General features: G+C 48.8%; 1 protein-coding gene across 4 annotated transcripts; it reads left to right on the top strand.

Moving 5' to 3' along the window:
• The first annotated feature begins 1449 nt into the window (after window positions 1-1449).
• SERBP1 (SERPINE1 mRNA binding protein 1) lies at window positions 1450-19522 on the top strand. 4 transcript variants are annotated; one of them, XM_015291045.4, is made up of 10 exons: window positions 1450-1925; window positions 4697-4856; window positions 5964-6101; window positions 6242-6313; window positions 6916-6990; window positions 9296-9473; window positions 12537-12584; window positions 14952-15125; window positions 16044-16082; window positions 17260-17669. In XM_015291045.4, exons 1-10 carry the CDS (start codon window positions 1544-1546, stop codon window positions 17314-17316), a joined length of 1323 nt encoding a protein of 440 aa, XP_015146531.1. In that variant the 5' UTR covers window positions 1450-1543; the 3' UTR covers window positions 17317-17669. The 4 variants fall into 4 exon arrangements, with proteins under 4 accessions (XP_015146531.1, XP_015146530.1, NP_001026464.2 ...); XM_015291044.4 differs by having other exon boundaries at window positions 6218-6313; NM_001031293.2 differs by lacking the exon at window positions 12537-12584 and having other exon boundaries at window positions 17260-19522.
• The last annotated feature ends 1258 nt before the right edge of the window (window positions 19523-20780 follow it).

The raw sequence follows: 20780 nt of genomic DNA, 5'->3' as shown, positions 1-20780 counted from the left end.
GTGCAAGAAGCCAATGTGGCCTCAAAAAGCACCTGAACAGCCGCCTCCTGGTGGGTCTGCTGTGTGTTCTGGCAGGGAGGTGGCACACACTGGGACAGAACCAGCACCGTGCACTGATAAGGGTTCTTGGGTTAAAATGAGGAGCGGAGCAAGGACCCACACCGACACCTCAAGCCTGCTGCGTTTCCTCTTCTTGCTTCATAAGCCGACAGCTGCTGGCAATGCTCAGAAATAGCAGAGCAGTGTGTTGCAGGCATGCGGAGAGCGGCTGCGTGGGCAGCAGGAGGGCGGACATTTCAGCCCCATGGAGCAACAGCAGAGAGCATGGAGCTCCCGGCTGCGGGGGGGCCATGCACAGCTGTGAGTTACAGCCCCGGCAGGGAAGGGCTGCAGAGGAGAGCTGCTCTGCCTTATAAATATCCCGAGAGCCGCGTGCGTTCCTCTGTGGGAGATCCACTGCTTCAAGAGGGGCTTCCCAAGGGCCTCCGCAAAGCACTGCTGCTGTGGGGCGCCCGCTGCACGCAGCCCGACGGTGTGTGGGGCTCCCACGTGTCAGCCTCAAGAACTCATGGATGGAAATGACTTTGTGAAGCAATGGTTGGACGTGGCCTGCGGCTGGCAGGGCAGGCCTCAGAAATCTCCTCACTGCAGACGAAGGTAGCGATGGCAGCGCGTGCCAGGAGGTTCTGAGACGTATTTAGCGGTATTTTGGGAAGAAATGTCAAATATGCACCAGTGAAGCAGGTTTTAATTGTTAGTACGCTTGTAATTTCCACTGGCTATCAACAGGGCTAATTAGGACTGCAAATATTTCCCATCTTGTCTCCTGACCCGCTTGATATCGTCTTCTAATGGTGCGTATGTGGTAAATATCTGAGTAGGAGTCGTAATGGAAGGAAGCATTCAACCTGGGAGGAGGTATCCCAGCTAGGAAGCACTGCACCTCAGAGCTGGAGGTGACTCCATGGTGACTCCATGGCAGATCCCGGCCCGCTGCCCCGCACGGCGCCTCTGCGCTGAGGCGGCCCCACACGCACGGAGGCGCGGATGCGGCGGGGTAACGGCTCCGCTTAGGCGCGTCGGTACGAAGCGCCGTACAGACAAGCACAAGCTGCCACGGCCGGCCCCGTCGATCCCTTAACGCAGATCCGCGGCTCGGGGCATTTTAAGGGCGTAATGTTTCACAGCGCCTGCGCGTTTATTCGCGTGGAGGTGGGTTTGTTTTCGCGCCCAGCCGCGCGCTCCGCTCGCAGCACTCCCGCCCACGCCGCGGCCATGGCGGCCCCCGCCCCGCCCGCCCGCGGCCCCACACAATGGCGGCGCGGGGCACGCCGGGAGCTGTAGTTCGCCGCCTGCGCGCGCGCGGCGTTGGGCGCCGGCCGCCTCCAAGTCCCGGCGCGCCCCGCGCGGGGTGAGGTGCCCGGATGTGCCCGGCGCCGGAAGAGAAGCGGGTCTCTTCGCGGCCGGCCATCTTGTGCGGCAGCGAGCAGGGCGCGGGGGGCCCGGCAGCATCGGAGCAGGATCCCGCCGACGGGGGCCCATCATGCCCGGACACCTGCAGGAGGGCTTCGGCTGCGTCGTCACCAACCGCTTCGACCAGCTCTTTGATGACGAGTCCGACCCCTTCGAGGTGCTGCGGGCGGCCGAGAGTCGGCGGAAAGAGAGCGGCGGCGGCGGCGGGGCCCAGGGGGGCGGCGGGGCCCGAGGAGGCCCGGCGGGGGCGCAGAGCAACTCCTCGGGCGGCGCCGGCGGCGGAGGTCCGGGCCAGGCGGGCTCGGGCGGCGGAGCGGGCAGCGCGGCCAAGCAGCTGCGCAGGGAGTCCCAGAAGGAGCGCAAGAACCCGCTGCCGCCCTTCGCCGCCTCCGCCGGGGGAGAGCGCCGGGAGGAGGGCGGCGGGCAGCCCGGAGCGCCGCTGCGGAAGGAGGGTGAGCGCCGGCGGGGCCCGCGGGAGCGCACAAAGGCGGCGGCGGGAAGCAACGGGCCCGGCCGGGAGGGAGGGAGGGAGGGAAGCGGGCAGCGAAGGAGGGAGGGAGCGAGGGAGCGGCCCCCGGCCCGCGGCGCGCACGTGGCGGGAGCGGGGCCGCGTGGCGCGGGGGGGCGGCCCCGGAGAGCACCGCGGAACCGCACGTGGCCGCGGCCCCAAAATGGAGGAGCGCGTGGGGTGCCCCGCGTGTCCCCGTGGGTGGGTTTGGCGTGGGCAAGGGAAGGGTCCGGGGGTCCTTTGGTACTGCAGGGAGCCGGTGAACTCGCGAGCGACTTCTGCACGGGCAGGTGGCGATGGGACGAAGGGGAATGGCTTTCGGCTAAAAGAGGGGAGGTTTAGTTAAGATGCGAGGGGGGAAGTTCGTTCCCCAAAGGCGGTGAGGCCCTGCCACCGCTGCCCAGGGCTGCTGTCCCAACCCTGGAGGTGCCCGAAGCCGCCGATGGGTCGTGGGCAGCCGGAGCTGGTGGGGGCACTCCGCCCTGGGGATGGGGGCCCTTCCAACCCCGCCCTGCTGGGATCCTGGGGTTCTGCGATGGGAGCAGCAGGAATTAGGATAACCCCCACGTGAGCTCCGGGCGGTCGGTGCGTGCAGCTTTGTGACACACTGAGCAGAAGTCGCTTCGCTCATTCTTGTGCAGCAGCGAGAACTGAGTCAGTGGGAACAACGCGCGCCTGGTTAATAACTCGCATCCTCCGTCACGTCTGTGCGACCCCGGAGCCATCTCACCGAGCGGGCACGGGGCAGTCTGCCTGCTGGAAGCGGACACAGGCTGGACAAATAAGCTGTGACGGAGGGGTCGGTGTGACAGAGGGTTGGTGTGACAGCGCCACGTGACAAGCGGCGGCTTTGTGCACGCAGGTGGCCCTGCAGCACCCCGTGCAGGGGCTTGGGTTACATTGGGCTTTAAGAAAGAAGTTAATATGTGACACTAGAAGGTGCAACCTGCTGGACGGTGAGAGAACGCCGAGCAGCAGCTGGGAGCTGCGGCAGTGCTCTTAACCGTGGATGTTTTGTGTTTCCCAGTGTGATGCCAGGGATTATCTTCCTGGGGAGGAGTGTGGTACTTTGTCCTGAGTGGTGGTTCCCGGAGCTCACGTCCCCCTCGTGTGGGTCAGGTGTGGGCTGGCAGTGGGAGCCCACGCAGTGAGATTGGTGCTTGGCCAGCACACAGGGTCTCGTCCTTGGGGGACAGCTCAGGAACCGTCACCTCCCGGTTCTCACGTTGACTTTCAAGAATGAGCGGTGCTTTGTTGTGACAAGGAGTCTTTTGTGGCTTATTGCAGCAATGAAACAGACATCCCGGCCTGCTGCCGCAGCCGTGCTCCGCAAGGTGCTGTCGTTCGGTGTGTTACTGGTTGTGGGTTCTGCAGTACTGAGGGGTAATGCTGTGCGTTGTCAGTCTGGCTCCTGAGGGCCCCATGCTGAGCACAGGGTGCTGCACTTGACGTTGGATCGTGCACTGCGGCCCTGCAGTGTGCCTCAGCACGGCTCTGCTGTGCCCCTACGACCAAACGGCTCTCCTGGGAATGAGTAGGGGTTGAGGCCGCTGTGCTTCTGCAGGGAGCGAGCCTTACTGAGCAAGCAGTGTCTGTCATGCAAACGTGTGCGCTCAGCACGGCGTGTCAGGTAAGGAGGCATTGTTAGTCTGGGCGTGTTGGCGTGGATATCATTACAGCTGTAACTTCTGGGCCCCACCCAGGAGCAGCACTGCTTGTTCGGCAGGAATGGCTGTCTTTGGGAATATTAAAAACTGGCTTTTCTTTTTAAATAGCAGCTCCGTTTTTGGGGCAGCCCTGGGGATGGTGGTTTGCTGAGGGTTTTGTTCCCTGTGTGTTTTGGGAAGATGGTGGTGTGACAGCACACGAAGGAGTTTGCGCGGGTCTTCCTAAAAAGTAGCAAAGATGAATGGGAAAGTACTTAAGACCCTTCAGATATCACAGTAAGGAAGACAGTGCGTGGAGTGGTTATTCTGGCCCGTTTCAGAAGGTGCAGAAACGGAGATGGGAGCGCCGTCCGTTGCAGCAGCGCGGCTCTCAGGCTGTGTGCAGCACACTGCTGGCTGAGCCTTTGTCCGCCAGCACGCGGGGCTGCGAGCAGCAGCACATCGAGTCATCCCGAGGCACTGAGCTGTGCCTGCCGTTCTGCATGGTTCTTGGGGTGTGGGTGCCACTGCGCTGGGGGGGGCGGCCCTCTGAACAGCGCAGCCCCGGGTGCTTTGTCTGATTAAATGCTCGCAGGCAGAGCGCAGCAGGATGAAACAGGGTGGCTGTCGTGGGGGTTTAGTTCTCGGGAAGCTGCTGGCCTTGTTTTGGTGCACATCAAATAGGAAGCACATGTTCTACCTGAAAAGTGCCCTTTGGAGGAAGAACACAAAACTTGCTTATCTTGATCCTTCTTTGAAAGCCGATCGTTTGAACACGGATCTGTGGTGGTTGTGCACTCTGACAGGTCCTGTTTCCCACAGCACTGTAAGAGCTTATGCTTGCACAAAATGCAGCTTGATTGAAATGCTGTGTAAAAACGTCAATTAGAGTCAAATGATCTGCGGTGACCTCCTTATAAAGGTATCGTTTCTAAGATTGTGTGATCACAGGGTTAGAAGAAAAGCCTGAATTTTCCAGCTCATGTTCATCTTTGTTTGACAGTGCTGCCGGCAGTATCTGTCCCGGAGCAGCTCTGCATTCCGTTGGTGTGTTTTGCTCCTGTTGCAGGGATAAGGCGCATTGGCAGGAGGCCTGATCAGCAGCAGCAGCAGCAGCAGGGTGAAGGCAAACCCATTGACAGGAGACCTGAGAGACGACCTCCTCGCGAGCGCCGATTTGATAAACCTGCCGATGAGAAGGGAGAAGGAGGAGAATTCTCTGTTGATAAGTAAGAATGTGCCTTGTGTGATGCAGAACGTGGTGATACTCTGGAGTGGAGCTGTCCTTTCTTCTACTAAGCTTAAAAGCCAAGCAAAAACTGTTAGAATCAGAATTAAAGGGATTAAATTCCATTTGTCTGTCAAAAGAGGCACCTGTGTCAGCATAGAGTACTTTACCATTGTGTGATTTCATTTGCAAACATGGCTCAAGTTTTTACCAGGAGTCACATAATGTGAACGGTTCCGTTGGTGTGACAAAAAGCGTGGTGTCAACCAGTAAGATCCTCGGTGTATTTCTGAACACCCCTGGCACAGAGGTCAGAAGAGGAACTGAAGTGTAGCTCTTGCCTGCAGGATGAGATCCGTTTGCTGTTACAGCTGTTGCTTCACTTGTACAGTTAACCTCAAGCCACTGTGGGTTTGTCCATGGAGGTATTCGTGCTTCCTTGGCTCCAGTGGCTTCAGGTGTGGAAGTAATGAAGCCAGCTTGTGGCTAAAGGGAGCCGAGTGTCACATTGGGTCCAGAATTCAGGAGTTTGAAAACTGTCTTCAAATGTTAGCAGTTTAATAGTCAGTGTTGAAATGCTTTTAAAGGAAGGTGGCTGAATGTGAGATTGTACCTTCAGCGAGTGACGTAGTGCAACAGAAAGGCTAAATTTGGGAATGGTGGGCAGGAGATGCAAACAAAGCATTTGTTTAGTTCCTGAAATGTGGAGAGCAGCATTATGTATGGTTTTTCTCCAGTCCTATAGTTCAGCATTAAAATTAGACTGTACATAACTGGAATTAGTTCAGTTGGAAGGGAGAGACCTACAAAGATCCTCGAATCCAGGCATGTGGCTGCAGGGCTAGCCAAAAGCAGAAGAACATTAATTAGGGCATTATTCTGGTGCTCCTGGAGTGCTGACAGGAGTGGGTGCTAAGCACCTTGCTCAGAAGCCTGCTCCAGTGTTTGACCACCTTTGTGCTCAAGAGATTCTTTCTGAGAAGTCGAAGTGCCAACAGAATGAGTAATAATCACAGGAAAGGTGAACCAAGTTCTCATAATAAGAATCTGCAAGCTGTGTTGTAAGCTTGGAGGGGGGGGAATACTGAAGTGTGACCATTTCTTGTAGACCCATCCTGGACCGACCGATGCGTGGACGTGGTGGACTTGGAAGAGGCCGTGGCCGTGGCCGTGGGATGGGCAGAGGAGATGGGTTTGACTCTCGTGGCAAACGTGAATTTGACAGACATAGTGGCAGCGATAGATCGTAAGTCTTTACCTTTTCCCAGAGCTTCCTTGGCTGTTCTTTACTATTAATATATGGCTCAAAATGTCTTTGAATTTCTGTATCTGGACACTATAATGTTAACTCAGTTTTGTTAGTTCTGTTTCACATTCACATTTCAGCGGCCTAAAGCACGAGGACAAGCGAGGTGGCAGTGGATCACACAACTGGGGAACTGTCAAAGACGAACTCACGTTAGTAATCACTAATTAATTGCTCAGAGATCTAAGGGAATGTTAAATCCTAACTCTCACAGCTTGCAAAGTGTAAAGATGCAGCGGCCTTTTTTTCTTTAAATTTTGGGAGTTTGTGGTATGCTATGAAGGAAGCCACTGACTGCAGAATGTAGTGAATTATGGATAGATGAGGTGGCTTCCATTTCTAAAACCAGAATTCTGGGGAAGTTTACAACAGGGAGCCGTTTTGTGCTGTTCTTTGAACAGTGCTTATTTTACCAAAAGTTACACAGCAGGTTTAACGTTGTTGATCAAACTAAGCAGGCTTTTTTCCCAAGTATTACGTTGAATATGGTGTTTTTAATACCAGATGTGTTTTGTCTCAAGCTTGGATGGGAGGCATTCAGAATGGGTATGGCAAGCGGTGGGGAAGAACAGGGGAAGAAGGAAAGCTCAGAGTTTTAAAAGGAAGGGGGAGCACCAATTCTTAGTGAAGTCGTTCTTTTTAAAGAACAGTAAGCTGTGTAAACGTGCTATAGAACTTAGGCATTCATCTTGCATAGTTTTAAATAGGCATGAACTTAAACAGCAAAACAAACAAAACCCAACTGTAATTACAGTGAATTGGATCAGTCTGCTGTAACTGAGGAAACGCCAGAGGGAGAGGAACATCCGCCTGCTGATTCTGAAAACAAGTGAGTGTGTCCCCTTCTGTCGTGTTCTCTGGTTGCCTCAAAGGTATCACTGCTTTGCTTTTACTCCTTGATAGTTTTCCTACTTCTGTTTTGCCATATTCACTTTATATGTCCTTCAATGGATACAAAATCAGTCATGATGCTGCTGAAGAACTCTTTAAAACTTGGCATCTAGAAGTTATCTTTGTTAGTGTGCTGCAAGCTCTTAGGTCGCTTTCAGATTTAGTTATTAATAACCTGTTGTAATGTGTAATCTCAGGATTACAACTGTAAGTACCAAAAGCAACCATGCTCATAACTACCCAGAACAACCAGGGGACGGAATGTTCTGCCAATGGGAGGCACTGGGTTTCTCAGAACTGCTGAGGCTGTGTGGCAGGCCTTTAGAAGAGAGGTTGTCTCTCACTCTTTCCATCTTTTGTGCATGTGTGCAGTTCTCAGAGAAGTTAACTCCACAGCTTCTGTTTTCTCTTGGACACTGTTAAGGGGAAAAAAAGCAACTAGTCAGTGAATGGAATAATTCCTACAACTGTTACTCAGTTACTTGGAGTTGATTTAGAGAGATACAGGTTTTTATGTATTACAATATATAATACTGTATTTTTATGGAAATACAGTATTTTAATAAGCGCATGTGCTCTGATGGATTGAAAAGAGAATGGCAAACAATAGAAAACATTTCTCTTAAATGCTTATTTGCCAAAGATTTCTAATGTGGAATCCTCTGCAGCTTGATTTCCTTGCTGGTAGCTTTGGTTACTGGTGAAGCAGTGACTGAGCGGAGAGTAAGACAGGGATGTGTTGCCTTGTGAACAGAAAGAACCTGAGCAGTTTTAAGGAATTAGAGCTGCAGCAGTGGTCAGAAAACGCATGTAGCTCGTGTTGGAGCAAGAAAGAGTACTGCAGCTCTCTCTGCCCACATTAGGGGGGTTGGAACCGGGTTGTCTTTGGAGGCCATTTCAACCCACACCATTCTGTGACTCTATGAGATGATTTCTGAGTGTGCAGTATTTCCTGGCTCTTTATTAGAAGTGGTGTCTGCTGCTTGACCAGGTTACTGATCTGCACAAGGGTGGGTCAGTATCTGCAGCATTCTGCAGGCTGGCTGTGTGGGTGGTTTTCTTCTGGAAATCTTCAGAAGATGTATCCTGCTTCGAGTATACAGCTCTTCTGTTGCAGTCCATCAGTTATTTTTCTGGGGAGGCATCCTGACTTGGCTTTGCTTCCAAGTTGGCTGCTCTGGATCTCTCAGTGTTTCAGTGGGGCTGTAGGATGCTTTACAGAGGAGAATGCCAGGGGGCAGTACCTTTACAGTGAGCAGTAAGCATGGCTCTGCAAGCATCACATAAAAACTCATTCTCTCCTACGTTGAGTAAAATGAAATACACTAATTTTGACATAAGCCCTCTGCATTATTACATCAACTCATGGCTATAGGAAAGACTTTTTCTCTTGAGTTGATGCTTTCATGATGTTTTTGCTGCACATATATGGCACTACTTTTCTAATGCCATAGTAGCTCATAAATCAAATAGAGTTGCATAAACACACCAAAGAATGACTGGAGGATTGACTGCCTGAGTATCTGGAACATGATCTGTTACTGAACATAGCGGTTGTGCATTTTACTTAAAAATAGCTCTTTGGTAGAAGCCAGGGGTGCCAGAACTTTACAATGAGGTGATGCATCTCCCAAGGAACTACGTTTTTATGCAGTTATTTTTTCAAGTTAGCCAGAAGTAGAAATGGTTTTGGTTACCTGGAATACTAGTAGCTGCTTTAATCAAGTAAAAGACGCAGACTGTGCAAATCAGCAACAACAGCAACAGAATCTTGAGGATTACAGTAAGAGCAGGTGCCATCTCAGTGCCCAGCTGGGCACATGGGGAGGCAGGTGTCTTGGAGGAGGGGAGAACAGCTCCAAACAAGCCTCGTGGAAAAATAGGCTTTCATAATTTATATTAGGGCAAGGACAATTGCCATTAATACTGAGAGTAGGCAGCAAGGAAGAGTGTTAATTTTAAAATATTGCTGTGGCCACCATGGATGTTCTAAAAGGTGTCTGGCTGTGATTTTTAGCAGTTTTCATTTAGCTAAAGGAGATAAATTTTCATGTGTGTTTGATGAGTGTTGGAATCGAGTTTTTTAATACATAAATCTGAAAGAAAATAATAGCATTTCCGTGTGTGTGTGTGTATAATGTTTATTATAATCTGGTGCTGATTAGAGCTGCTTTTGAATTCACTGTATGTAGGGAATGAGTTCTAAGTCATGATCATAAGTAATATCCATGAATTTACTACAGGGAAAATGAGGTTGAAGAAGTTAAGGAGGAAGGTCCTAAGGAAATGACCCTGGACGAATGGAAAGCTATTCAAAGTAAGGATCGTGCAAAGGTTGAGTTCAACATCCGTAAACCAAATGAGGGTGCTGATGGGCAATGGAAAAAAGGATTTGTTCTTCACAAGTCAAAGAGCGAGGAGGTAAAGTGATTTTTATATTTGCTAGTGTCCAGATTGTATAGGTTTTTCTAATGATATGCACTTCTTGGAGTGTAAACTCTGTTCTTTGACAAGCTGACCTTTCTATCGAAGTTTGTAAAGCGAGAACAACTTCTCTTACAGACAACTGCAGCTGTACAGTAGTGCTAGTTGCTGTTCTTCCTATGGTTAGTTTTCACAGTTGCTCTGTATTCTTAAGCTGACATACACTGTGTTATAACCTGACCATTAAGAGAGAAGACTGGGATACTGCAGCTGGGCAGAGAGCTTTGTAAGGACTGTCTCTTGGTGGGGACATCAACTTTTTTTTTCATTTCTTTTAATGGGAGTTTATTGTATCACTGTGTTGGTCTTGGCTCAGTGCACTGATTGTGCTTGCTGAAGTGGGACTGCTGTGTGGGACTGAAGAAATGTGGGTCGTGCCTACACCAGGTCGGAAGTTTTAACCTAGGTAACTTGTAATTCTGTAAGGTTACCCAGCCAAGTGCCTCAGATGTGTTTTAGAAACCAGGTGAGATGTGCTTGTATGTGTCAGTGATTCGACACAGTTCTGTAGAATCACTTGAAAATAGTAATTCCTCAAATACTTTGTAATAACGACCAACTTCTTTTAAAAGAGTGAGTGTGGCAAAAAGACACATTGTCCCACTTAGGGAGGAGAGCAGCGCTGAGAGCTCTGTTTCCCAAGGCTGGGCTCTAGCAGCTGCATTCAGTTTCAGAAACTGACAGGACCTTTAAATCTTTGGTTTTAACACTGTTAATCAGTGGCCCGCTGTTAATCAGTGGCCTTCAGCCCTGTGCAGCAGATGGTTCTGACTCCTTTTGAAGTAATGCAGTAGTATATAACACGCTGTTTGATCTTCTAATGTGTGTTTCTGCTTTTCACACCTTGTCATTTTCTCTCTAGTAAGATGGGGCATGCGATGCAGCTGGGGGAGCACTGTTCATCACTTATCGTGAGAACTCCATTTCTAATCCACTGAACTTGGAATGTGTTTAAGACACAGTCATGCCATTTATTTTTCTGGCTGTGTAAAGTAGATTGGTTCTTTCTATTTTCCTTAAGCTGCTCAAAGTTTGAAATTTTCCTACTCTGCTACTTTCTCTGGCTTGCATAGGAGACAGAACTTCAGTTAGACTGAGGGTTGCTGTGTGTTAGAGGACTAAGGTAGAAGATATGTACCAAGCAAGATGTGTAGATGCAACATACCTGTAGTCGTTGAGCATGTCAGGACATCCCCCTCCAACTCTCCAATCTCCCCAGAGTGAATTTGTGACAAGGAATCAGTGATAGATGGAATTTTTTTTCCTCAGACATATCTGAATGTATAATAGTGTGATTAGATGGTTGTATTCCTGAGTAATTAAGAAGCTGGAAAGCTCTTTGCTCTTATTTTCCTTCTGAAAAGTGAAGCAGTAGATTGTTCTACTTTTTAAACTTTTTTTTTACATCAGAATTCTCTCCTGGAACCGCTGATGTGAGCAGATGGCTCTTTCTGAGGTATTTGGCTGATTTCTCTTGAAATAAACAAATCACAGTTCTGACACTAGTGCCTGAGGTCACCATCTCCTGCTGTACGAGCACAGAAGTGAGACACCAACAAAACTGCTGTTAATGGACTCTTCTAAACTTGTCCAGCAAATGTCTCACTTTCTTTTTTCACTGTTCACTGATCTTTTGGGAAAGTGTTTTTCTTTTCCTAAGTGTTATAGCAGAATTGTTCTTAAAACACAGGTATTGGACAAGCTTTCCCTGCAGTTCCTTTGTGAACAGATAGAGAAGGTATAATAACTAGGAGTTGTGAACAAAGCTACTCATCACCTGCTGTGCTTGTTCTCTCTGTCTTCTTGGGCATCCTTCCAAGCCGCAAGGTTGGTGGAAGGTTTCTGTGCTGGCTATTGAGAGTGTTGGTCTGTGGAAGTGACTTGGTTATAGGTAAATTCTGGGTTTCAGCCCCACATCTTCCTAACCCCTGGGGCTGAAGAATGACAATGTGTGCCTGTAGATTTTTCTGAGAAGCTGAAGTGTCACAAGGGCTGCCTTCCCAGAACTGCTGGGAGTGCCCTAGGAAATCGTGACTAAGGAAGCTTATGAGGATCTGGTGCTGCTCAGCTGCCTTAACTCCTTCACAAGGCTCTCCTCCTCCTCCTCATCTTCTTCACCGGAGACTGAAGTGATTGGCTCTATCTCAGGTCTTTCCCATCTTTCCCGTGTGCTGTACAATGAACTGTCGGTACTGTCTCGGATTCTTGCTGGTTTAATATGAAATCCACATGTATTGGCAGCTTTCGTCTGATGAGTCTTTCCAGAAGGCTGGGTTATGCCATAAGAGATGCTCTTCCTTCTCTGCAGCTGGCGTAGTGATTGAGTACTTCGAGTCCTACTGAACAAATAACAGGAAGTTGAGTTGTGAAGAAATCTTAAAACTTGTTCCAGTTGTTCAGTGCAACTCCTGGAGAGATTCATCCCCCAGTGAATGAATTCCTGCTCAGCGTATCTGTTGTGCTGTGCCTCTTCCTTGTGCCTTCAGACTGTTCTTTACTCTCATCAATTCTTAGAGGGGAGACCACAATGGAAGACTGAGAAGCAAGTATTGGAACACAGTCGATCATCTTTGCAAAGTGTGTAGGAATCACTCGAATTCAGACTGTGCAGAAACTCTTTTTTCATTAAGAGTAATTACTTGAAGCCACCCTCAACCTGTGCCACCTGCCTGTGCAGGTCTGTGCGCCCGATATAGTGAGGTGCAGGAGATCCATCTGCATGTGGAGTTCCCAACAGCTCATATTAAACAACTTCTTATTCCCAATCCAAGATTTCTCTTTGCCTCCTGGTATAAATCCATCCTCTGCTCCTTCTGGATGCTTGCACAACTTCTGCTCTCATCCTTTTGCTGCTTCGTGTGCTCGGTGCCATCTGTATCCAGCAAGTTCATGTGACCTTATTACGTGTTGTTTCTATATGTAGTTGAGTCTCATTTCTTCCTTTTGTTTTCTCCCTTTGTTCCTTTTGTCACTTTGGTGTGGACACGCAACTTTCATCAGACAAAGGCGATGACAGAAATGCAGGGGAGTCTGCTGGAGTCAAATGAGGTACTGATCCTTTCTATCTAACTGGTGATACATGATTTTGATCTGAGCCCCTTCTGAAATGAAGGGCTTTGATATAAAGAAACAGCAAACACAGAGAATACAGAGCTTTTCTGTCCATGCCTGTTGTCTCACTGCGCAGTGTAGGGCTCTCCATAATTAGTGCCTTTTTTCCTCCTTGATCGTCCCATAAACACTTCCATCATGAGTCTCTTATGTTTCTGTTGCTGTTTTTCCATATCTTGCTGTCTGCTTTGGCTCACTTCCCATTAGTGACTTGTTCTTAAAGCTTTGGACAGTCTTTCTCAAGACCCACGAGTGCAGCATTGCCTTCAAGCAGCTATCAGAGAGTTGCCAGTACATACAAATGAAGTGCTTCCAAAGATAATTCAGAGCAGACAATCTGTGTGCCATGTCTTCTACCACCTAAGCACTAGAGGAGAATGTGCCAGGTCTTCTATTGGTGTTTTAAATTAGCTAGACTTATTTTGGGTAAAGAAATCTCAGGTTACACACAGAACTTGCCATTTGCTGGCTTTAGTGGTTAAACCAAAGTTCAGTTGGGAAAAATAGAGTATTTTGGTAGACTGTAGAGTTTCTTTTTTAAGCAGTAGCAGTGCAAGGAAGTAGCTGCACAGAACTACTGCTTCTACCTCTCAGAAGAGTCTTTTGCCTGCCAGCAAGTTGGAAATAACATCTCAGCACCCTGTGATGATGGAGACAGTAGGTGAAACACCATCAATAGGAAAGGAATCAAAACCATAACGAGAGGCATTGTTTGCTATTGGAATCACTGGTGTACTTCTGCTTTAGTACTGTCATTCTGCTTGTGCTGTCAGGTAGAGACATGGAATGACTCTTGTTCGAAAAGTATCTGCTGAAGCCAGCTTCATGAGCTTAGAGAAGAGATCTGAGGGATGAGAGAGTGGTTCAGATCAGTAAAACCAGGAGTCTTTTAGGGAGCAGCTGCTGCACAGAATACATCCCAGTGAAATACGTTTGGAGTAAACCAGCTTGGAGCAATACTTCTCACTGCCTAATTAAGCTGCGGGTGCTGTGGAGGCCTCACATCCAGCTGGGCTTAGAAGGGTTCATTAGGGTGGAGGGAGCACTCTTGGTGGCTCTGTGCATTCTGGTGCTTGTGATTGACTTGAGGCATCCCCAAAAGCAACTTTCTGCCCTTTGACTTCAGCCCTGTGTGTATCCATTGGCTGCCCTGTGAAGGATCCACAACAGGTAATTAAGAGGTGTTGCACTTAATTGCACAGTATGTTGCCTTTGAAAGTCAGAAAGTCAGTATATTGTGTAACTACACCACAAGAAAAGTAACTTATGATCAGAATGCCTAAGCTTGCATGTGGCACCTACATGTAGGGAGGAAAGCAAACAATTGCTCAGCCAGAAGTTGGGCGTTACAGAGTCATGGATTGTCACGTTTCCAAAGTACAATGGCTGGGCTTTTTAGGAGACAGCACTGGTCTGATCCACTGTGGTCAATTCTACGTTCTGCATGTCATCATAGGAGCCAAAAATGGGCTGCTTATATAGAAGATTAATTGTGCTGAGTAGGGGAAACAAAAACCCCTGTTGCTCGTTGTGTTTGGTGTATAATGACTTGAAATACCTGGCCTGTTCCACATGGTAGGACGCAGGGTGTTAAGTCTTGAGGTTTCTCACTGAATGCACCAGCAAGCTGTGAGAGGTCGTTTCATCATGGCAGTGCTGGTAGGAGTCCTTCCTCAGTGGAATTTGTGAGGTGGGTTCTCTTTTAGCCTTAACTGTGTTAGTTAGCTCAGTTACGTTCTGTCTGAACTGTGCTTATGCCTCTTCCACTGTTTGCTATGGCTGAATACCAAGGAGAGATTCTTTTGGTTTCCAGTGCTTGAAGTGCTTAACACGAAGCGAAGCAAATGAGGACATGTAAAGCACTCATGGAGCAAAATAAAAGATGGCTTATTGAGTGCGTATTGCACAAGACTTGAATCAGTAGAACCTTAAGGTTCCTCAGGTATGAAACGAGAGGAAGTGAAATGCTGGAAAACAAAGTTCTGTATTGGAATGGTTGGGGCCCAGGTAAGCTTAGACTTGTTTATGTGACAATGCCAGAGCTTCCCTGAATTGTCTTGGAAATGGGAAATAAGTTCCAGCACCTGAGAGAAGTTAAGGTGACAGCAGCGTTTGCTCTCCTCTGCGTGCTGTCAGTGCTCTGCAGAGGTGGTGCCATTGATTGTCAGCGGTTCCTGCAGTATGTCTTATGCTCAGGGTGTGTGTTTGGAGGTGAGCTCGGGCGCTGTGTCACTAAGAGTGCAGCTGCAGATGAAAACACTTCAGAGGTGATCCGATTACTCAGGAAAAAACTGTTTGTTTCAGGCTCACGCTGAGGACTCGGTAATGGATCATCACTTCCGTAAGCCCGCCAACGACATCACATCCCAGCTGGAGATCAACTTTGGAGACCTCGGCCGCCCCGGACGCGGTGGCCGAGGGGGCCGGGGTGGCCGAGGGCGTGGAGGCAGGGCCAGCCGTGGGGGCAGGACTGACAAGGTGAGCAGCCGGAGCCTCGGCTGTGGGGCAGCTGAGCTCGTGGCACTCGCACTTTCCCTTCCGTACACTCCTGTCCTGGGGGTGTTGTTCAGAAAGCCAGCTCCATTTAAAGCCAAGTGAAACGTCTGTTCTTGCAGCTTTGCTTTAAAATTAGGTTACTGTTAGGACAAAAGGATGAGTGTTCAGCAGCGTTCTAACTAGGTACAAAGACAGAGGTAGGGAGTAGGTTACTTGTGGGAAAAAAACCAACAAAAAACAGTTCTTTTCAGCTGTATCTAAGCCTGAAAAATGACTCCTTGGACAGATCTGAGTGTACTGTCAGTTTCTGAGGACAGAGAATCAGCACTGTTACCTCTGGGAGGGAAAGAAGACAAGTGCTGGGCTGCGTGGTGTGTCTTCAGTTTGAGGGATCTGGGGGGATTCATACAGAAATAAAACATGTTTTTTTCCTAAATTGCAGGAATTTTTTACACCTGCAGTACTAAAGCCCTAAGGAAATAATTGGCAAAAGCACTGCCTGGGGCAGAAGTGTGAAGCTGAAGTACAGTTGTGTGGCTGTAGCAAAGTTTGATTTAATGCACATCACTCTTCTGCCATAAACGTGTGCTCAGATGGCTAGGCGATGAGTTTGGGCTGTGGTGTGACTTCTGTCCTGTAAACCAGTCTGGCTCGTTCTTTCCTTTGTAGGATGCTGACTTTCTCTTTTCACTGCATCTTTTTAAATGCTTAGGTTTATTCATTGGGAAATTCTTTTCTGGCAACAATGTAAGAAAAATTATAAGGAATTGATATAAAATTATGGTGGGTTTTGCTCTGAGTCACTTCACTAATAGGACTCCTAGAAGAATGCTGCCATGAGGTGGTGAAGTACTTTGAGATCCGCAGCTTGTTTGATGCTGACTTTCTGTTTCCTTGCAGTTGGTTAAGGAGTTTGATGTGATCCACACGCCCAACCAGGTGGGTGATCTCTGCAGCCTCTGCCTTCCCCAAAGCAGGGAGCTCCCCTCCTTCCTGCCGCACGCTGCCCGTCCTGCCTGCCCTCCTACTTTGTGCCTCAGCAGCTGCAGATGTGAAGGCTGCATGCAGAAGGCCCTGCTACTATTTCTTAGCTCTAGTTTGTGGCACGGGCAGTTCTGCAGTGTGTGCCTTACCTGCAGATGTTGCTGCAGCTCTCATTGGAACGGTTTTACGTTTCACTTCTCCTTGACACACATAGATGTTTGCAGAGGCTTCCACAGTTCCTGTCTAGAAATTCTTTCTACTCTTCTTCCCCACGTTTCTCATGCAGGAAGGGAAGGTTGCTCTGAAGCCCCTCCTTTTTGCATTTCATTGCAGTGCTTTTTTAGGCACAGTAGAGAGCCTTTTGGCAAAAAAATACCCTGTGAGGACTGAAGAGGCTTTTTGCTGATGTGCCTGACTTCTTAGGGATAGATTGGCACGATATCTTTTCTTTACTTTTTTTTTAATTAACAACTAATTTGGGAAGGGGGAAATGAAATGTGTGAAGGTTGAGCTGTGCTCTGAACAGGTAACGCTGTTTTGTAATGCTTCAGTCATTCCCTCATTGGGAGCTGGTGGTTATGTGCTGCTGCAACAGTGGCAGCCATGTGGAGTGCACTGATGAAGAATGGAAAGAAGCTGTAAGCTACTGCTCGAGGCACGTGCAGGTCTGGTCTGCTTAATGCCTCTGGTGCCTCCAAAGGTAGTGTTAATGTAAGAAGTCATTGAGGAAGCTGCCCAGACCCCGGGGCAGGGGGGAACAGCCAAAACTTACTGCCTGTTGTGGGGGAAGATAAGTTGCTCGTGTAGTAATACTTTTTCCAGTACTAAACTGCTGAAGTCTGCTGTACTTCTTGCCTCTTTGAAACCCGGAGTTCTGCAGGATAGAACATACCAAGTAGGGTTCAGCATAGCTTATAGAAAGGAGGTGAGAGTCCCACTGCGTGCCCAGCTGCTGGGGTGGCACCCAGGTTCCCTGTGCAGGAAAGGGCTTGGCCTTGCCTCCTGCCTGTGGTGCCAGGGCACAGTTGTCATCAGTGACTCACTGCCCAGCTGGCACGGTGCTGGGCGAGGGGTGGGTGTGGGAGGGCTGGGTGCTGCTGGAGGTGATAACTTTCTGATGTTTCTCTTTCAGTCAAGTGCTTCTGCTCCTGATGTAGATGACCCAGAGGCTTTCCCAGCTCTGTCCTAAACTGGATGTCATAAGCCAACCCTGCCCTCGTCGGGCCTTCCTCTCCGAGGCTTGCATGCTTAAGGATCCTAAACAACTAAGAAATTTAAAAAAAAAAAAGAAAGGAGACTGTCATTCATACCATTCACACCTAAAGACTGAATTTTATCTGTTTCGAAAATGAACTTCTCTCGCTACACAGAAGCAACAATATGGTAGTCAGTTTTGTATTTAGAAATGTAATGGTAGCAGGGATGTTTTCATAATTTTTTCAGAGATTATGCATTCTTCATGGATACTTTTTTGTATTGCTGCTTGAAAATATGCGTTTCCAAACTTGAAATATAGGTGTGAACAGTGTGTACCAGTTAAAAGCTTTCACTTCATTTGTGGTTTTTTTTTTAATTCAGGATTTTAGAGATTTTCCCCTAACTGCGAGCTGGATTTGACTCCTTGCACACTACCTGTGTCCCCTTGGCTCCTGCTTGGCAGGTTTTTACTGGCCCGTGGTCTTTTGGAATAGGTGGTGTTTTAATTTGGCAGACTGAGTGCTGTGTGAAACACCAACTCCTGAAGTTACTTCGGTTCTAATGCTTAATTTCAAACTTGGAAAAACAGTCATTTTTCATCTGCTTGGTGGTTTGTTTACACAGAAGCTTTATACAGAATTGTTAGCAGGTACTTGCAAAATGCTCCAAGCACACTGGGCTCTGGTTCCATGGCCGTGGATCCGGCAGCGATGTGTGGCTCGTTGGTCTAAACAGGTTTTGAAATTAGTGTGACACCTTGCATTCACCCCTCTTACCTTTTTATTCCCTTCTTCAACAGAACAAGAAGCTTTGTTGGCAAAAAGGGAAAAAAGCTTTTAAATTACCTCTGCTTTTCCTTTGGGAGGGTGCCCTGGAGCTGAGCCACCTCTCCTCTTGTGCAGAGCTGGGAGGGAGGTGGCAGCTGCAGCTCCTCTGCGGCTGTGGCACAGTGCCCCCAGGACAGTGGGACCCCATGTGCTCACAGCACACACAGGCAGCCCTGCTGAGGAGGCAGCCCTGGCAGGAGGGCCGGGGGCACTGCAGGCTGTGTGTGATGCAGAAAGGTGCAGAACAGAACCCCGGCGCTTCACCTTCAGTCCAAATTTCATCTGGGTGCTGTTTGAGGCTGGGCTGCTGGCTGACAAATGAATGTTTTTCAGAGAGCGATTGTAAGAAATCCTTCACACCACTGTAGTAACGCGTAGGTTTAATTTAACCCCCGCCAATGGGGCCTCACCGCTTCGCTACCCAAAAGCAGTTCAGAGAATGACGAGTAAGGAGGGTTTCGTAGGGTTTTTATCTGCAGCATTTAGTAGGAGACTAGAAGCAGGATTCTCATTTTATTTAATGTTTTACACTTTGGACAGCTTAAAACATTTGTAGTTTCTTAACTAGGTAGATAGAAAACAAATGGTAATGCCCTATTTTTTTAAAAGCTGTACAGGACAGGCAAAAAGTGTGGGAGACCTTTGACTATGTAATACCGCACTCCTTGACCGTGGTGTTGGCTGGCTCGATTTCCCTGAACTATTTTCTACAGACGTGTTTGTTGTAAACCACTGTGAATACCATCAGATCAGACTTCCTGGTGTTCTCACCTGCCAGTTCAAAGCACCAGGCTGGGAGGAGGAGGCAGGTTTCCAGCCGGTGGATGGCGATAGCTCTTGGCTCATTTCTCCTGACTAAGCAGGCAGGCAGGTGCTCGGTGCAGGGGCTGCACTCCTTCCAGCACTCAGTGTTTCTCTTCCGTCTCCCGCTGTGAGTTGGTAGAATGTGCTGCAGTTTCAGTTTTGGGACGCCTTGAGTAATACAACTAATTGCCTTGACATGCAGAAACGCTTACAGAAAAGCTTTCTCTGTAACATAAGCCTTCCCCATCTCCAGACTGTGTATCTGCTTGTTTCAGTTGTCACTCTGCTTTCTTCCAGATGCCTTCTGGGCTGTCCAGTTGGTCATTTGGGGCCAGGCTGGCCAGAAGCTTTCCCTTCTGCTTTAGAGACTAGAGCAGTTCCCGGAACGGCACGTCACGTACGGTGCTCAAGACAGCTTGTACTTAAATTGGTCCGTCTGCTGTTCTGATAGATGTAAATTTGCCTCTTTCAGTCCATTCGTGTCAAGAACTAAAACTGTGAACATATATCTTTAATATTGGTGGGTGTTAACTGAAATAAAGGTTTATTTTCATGCTCTTTTAAAAATGTCATGGGAACCCATGGAGGTGAAACCACTGAGATTAGTGTCTCATTCGGGTTCTGCCCCACGTGGTCCAGATCTTCCTATGGTGGTGGTGCCACTTCATTGCTGGGATCAGACTTTGCTTTGGGAAAACGTCTCCCTCTGAGTTGAGTAGCTCACTTCTGCTGAGTGAGCTTGCTCTGTAGTGACCTCTGTCCTCTTGCTTGCCACTTTTGTTGTCACACCAAATCCAGAGGACTAAACCTGTTGAAGTCTGAGCAGTTTGTCAACAGGTGGCCAGCAGAAAAAGCTGGAGAGGGAGAAAAGCACGTGGTGCAAATTGGCTTATGGATGTAATGATGGCGAGGCTTGAGCATGAAAGTTCATCTTACAGATTGATGCTGGGAGGAAGCGAGACTGATCAATAAATGCGAGTGTTAGCTGCGTGGGAACGGGGGCAATTAGAGGAAAATGAAACATCAGAATGTGAATATGTGGTGGCGTCTGCAGTTGGAAGAGTTGAGACCACTCTTAACTGTAACGGTTTTGCCCATTGAGATTGGTTTGCGTAGCCTCACCTCTTGTGTTAATAAATGCAGGACATATGCCTGAAGCTGACACTTGCAGCATTTGCTAACCTGCTTCTTTTCTGCCGTCCTCACGAGGACCTTGTTGCCTTTGTTTCATGCCCATGCTCTGCTCTGCTCTTCCAGGCCCTCCACACACTGCTGCTGGGGCTGAGCGCCCTGGCACACTCGGCATATTGCATCTGGTGCTTTGCTGGGGAGCTTGAACCTGATGGGGACAGCTGATGGCGTGGCCTCACCTGAGGAGGCTGCAGGGGAGACAGCTCAGGCTCAGTCCCTGCTGCTGGTGATGCTCATCTCCAACTGCACCAGGTCTTCCCAGGGAGCTCCGCGTGGGAGTTACCTACTTTAAGAACGAGAAGAAAATGAATCCGAGCAATGAATCCTAGTGTTCAATCTGTGATTGATTAATGTGAGTTGGCTGTGTGTCTGAGGGTCAGTGTGCGGGATTAGGTGAGTGATAGAACAGTGGTGTATAAAAACAACAGCTTGCTTTGGTTATGGTTATCTGTTGTGCTTTTGTGCAGCTGTCTTGAGATAGCAATCTGCTGTGATGGGCGCCCCAACGTGTTTGCAGGGGTTGCTGCCAGATGGAGCGTGGAGAGTGTGGCAGTGCTGCTCTGGTGCTGGGGAGGTGTGACCCACGTCCTAGCAGTGCGCTCCTGGCTGGCACAGAGGCAGCCTTCCCAGGTGG

The sequence above is a fragment of the Gallus gallus genome, chromosome 8 (genome assembly GCF_016699485.2).
Source record: "Gallus gallus isolate bGalGal1 chromosome 8, bGalGal1.mat.broiler.GRCg7b, whole genome shotgun sequence".
Taxonomy (NCBI): Eukaryota; Metazoa; Chordata; class Aves; order Galliformes; family Phasianidae; genus Gallus; species Gallus gallus.
Note: the sequence above shows the minus strand (reverse complement) of the source record. Positions and strands in the feature narration are given on the sequence as shown.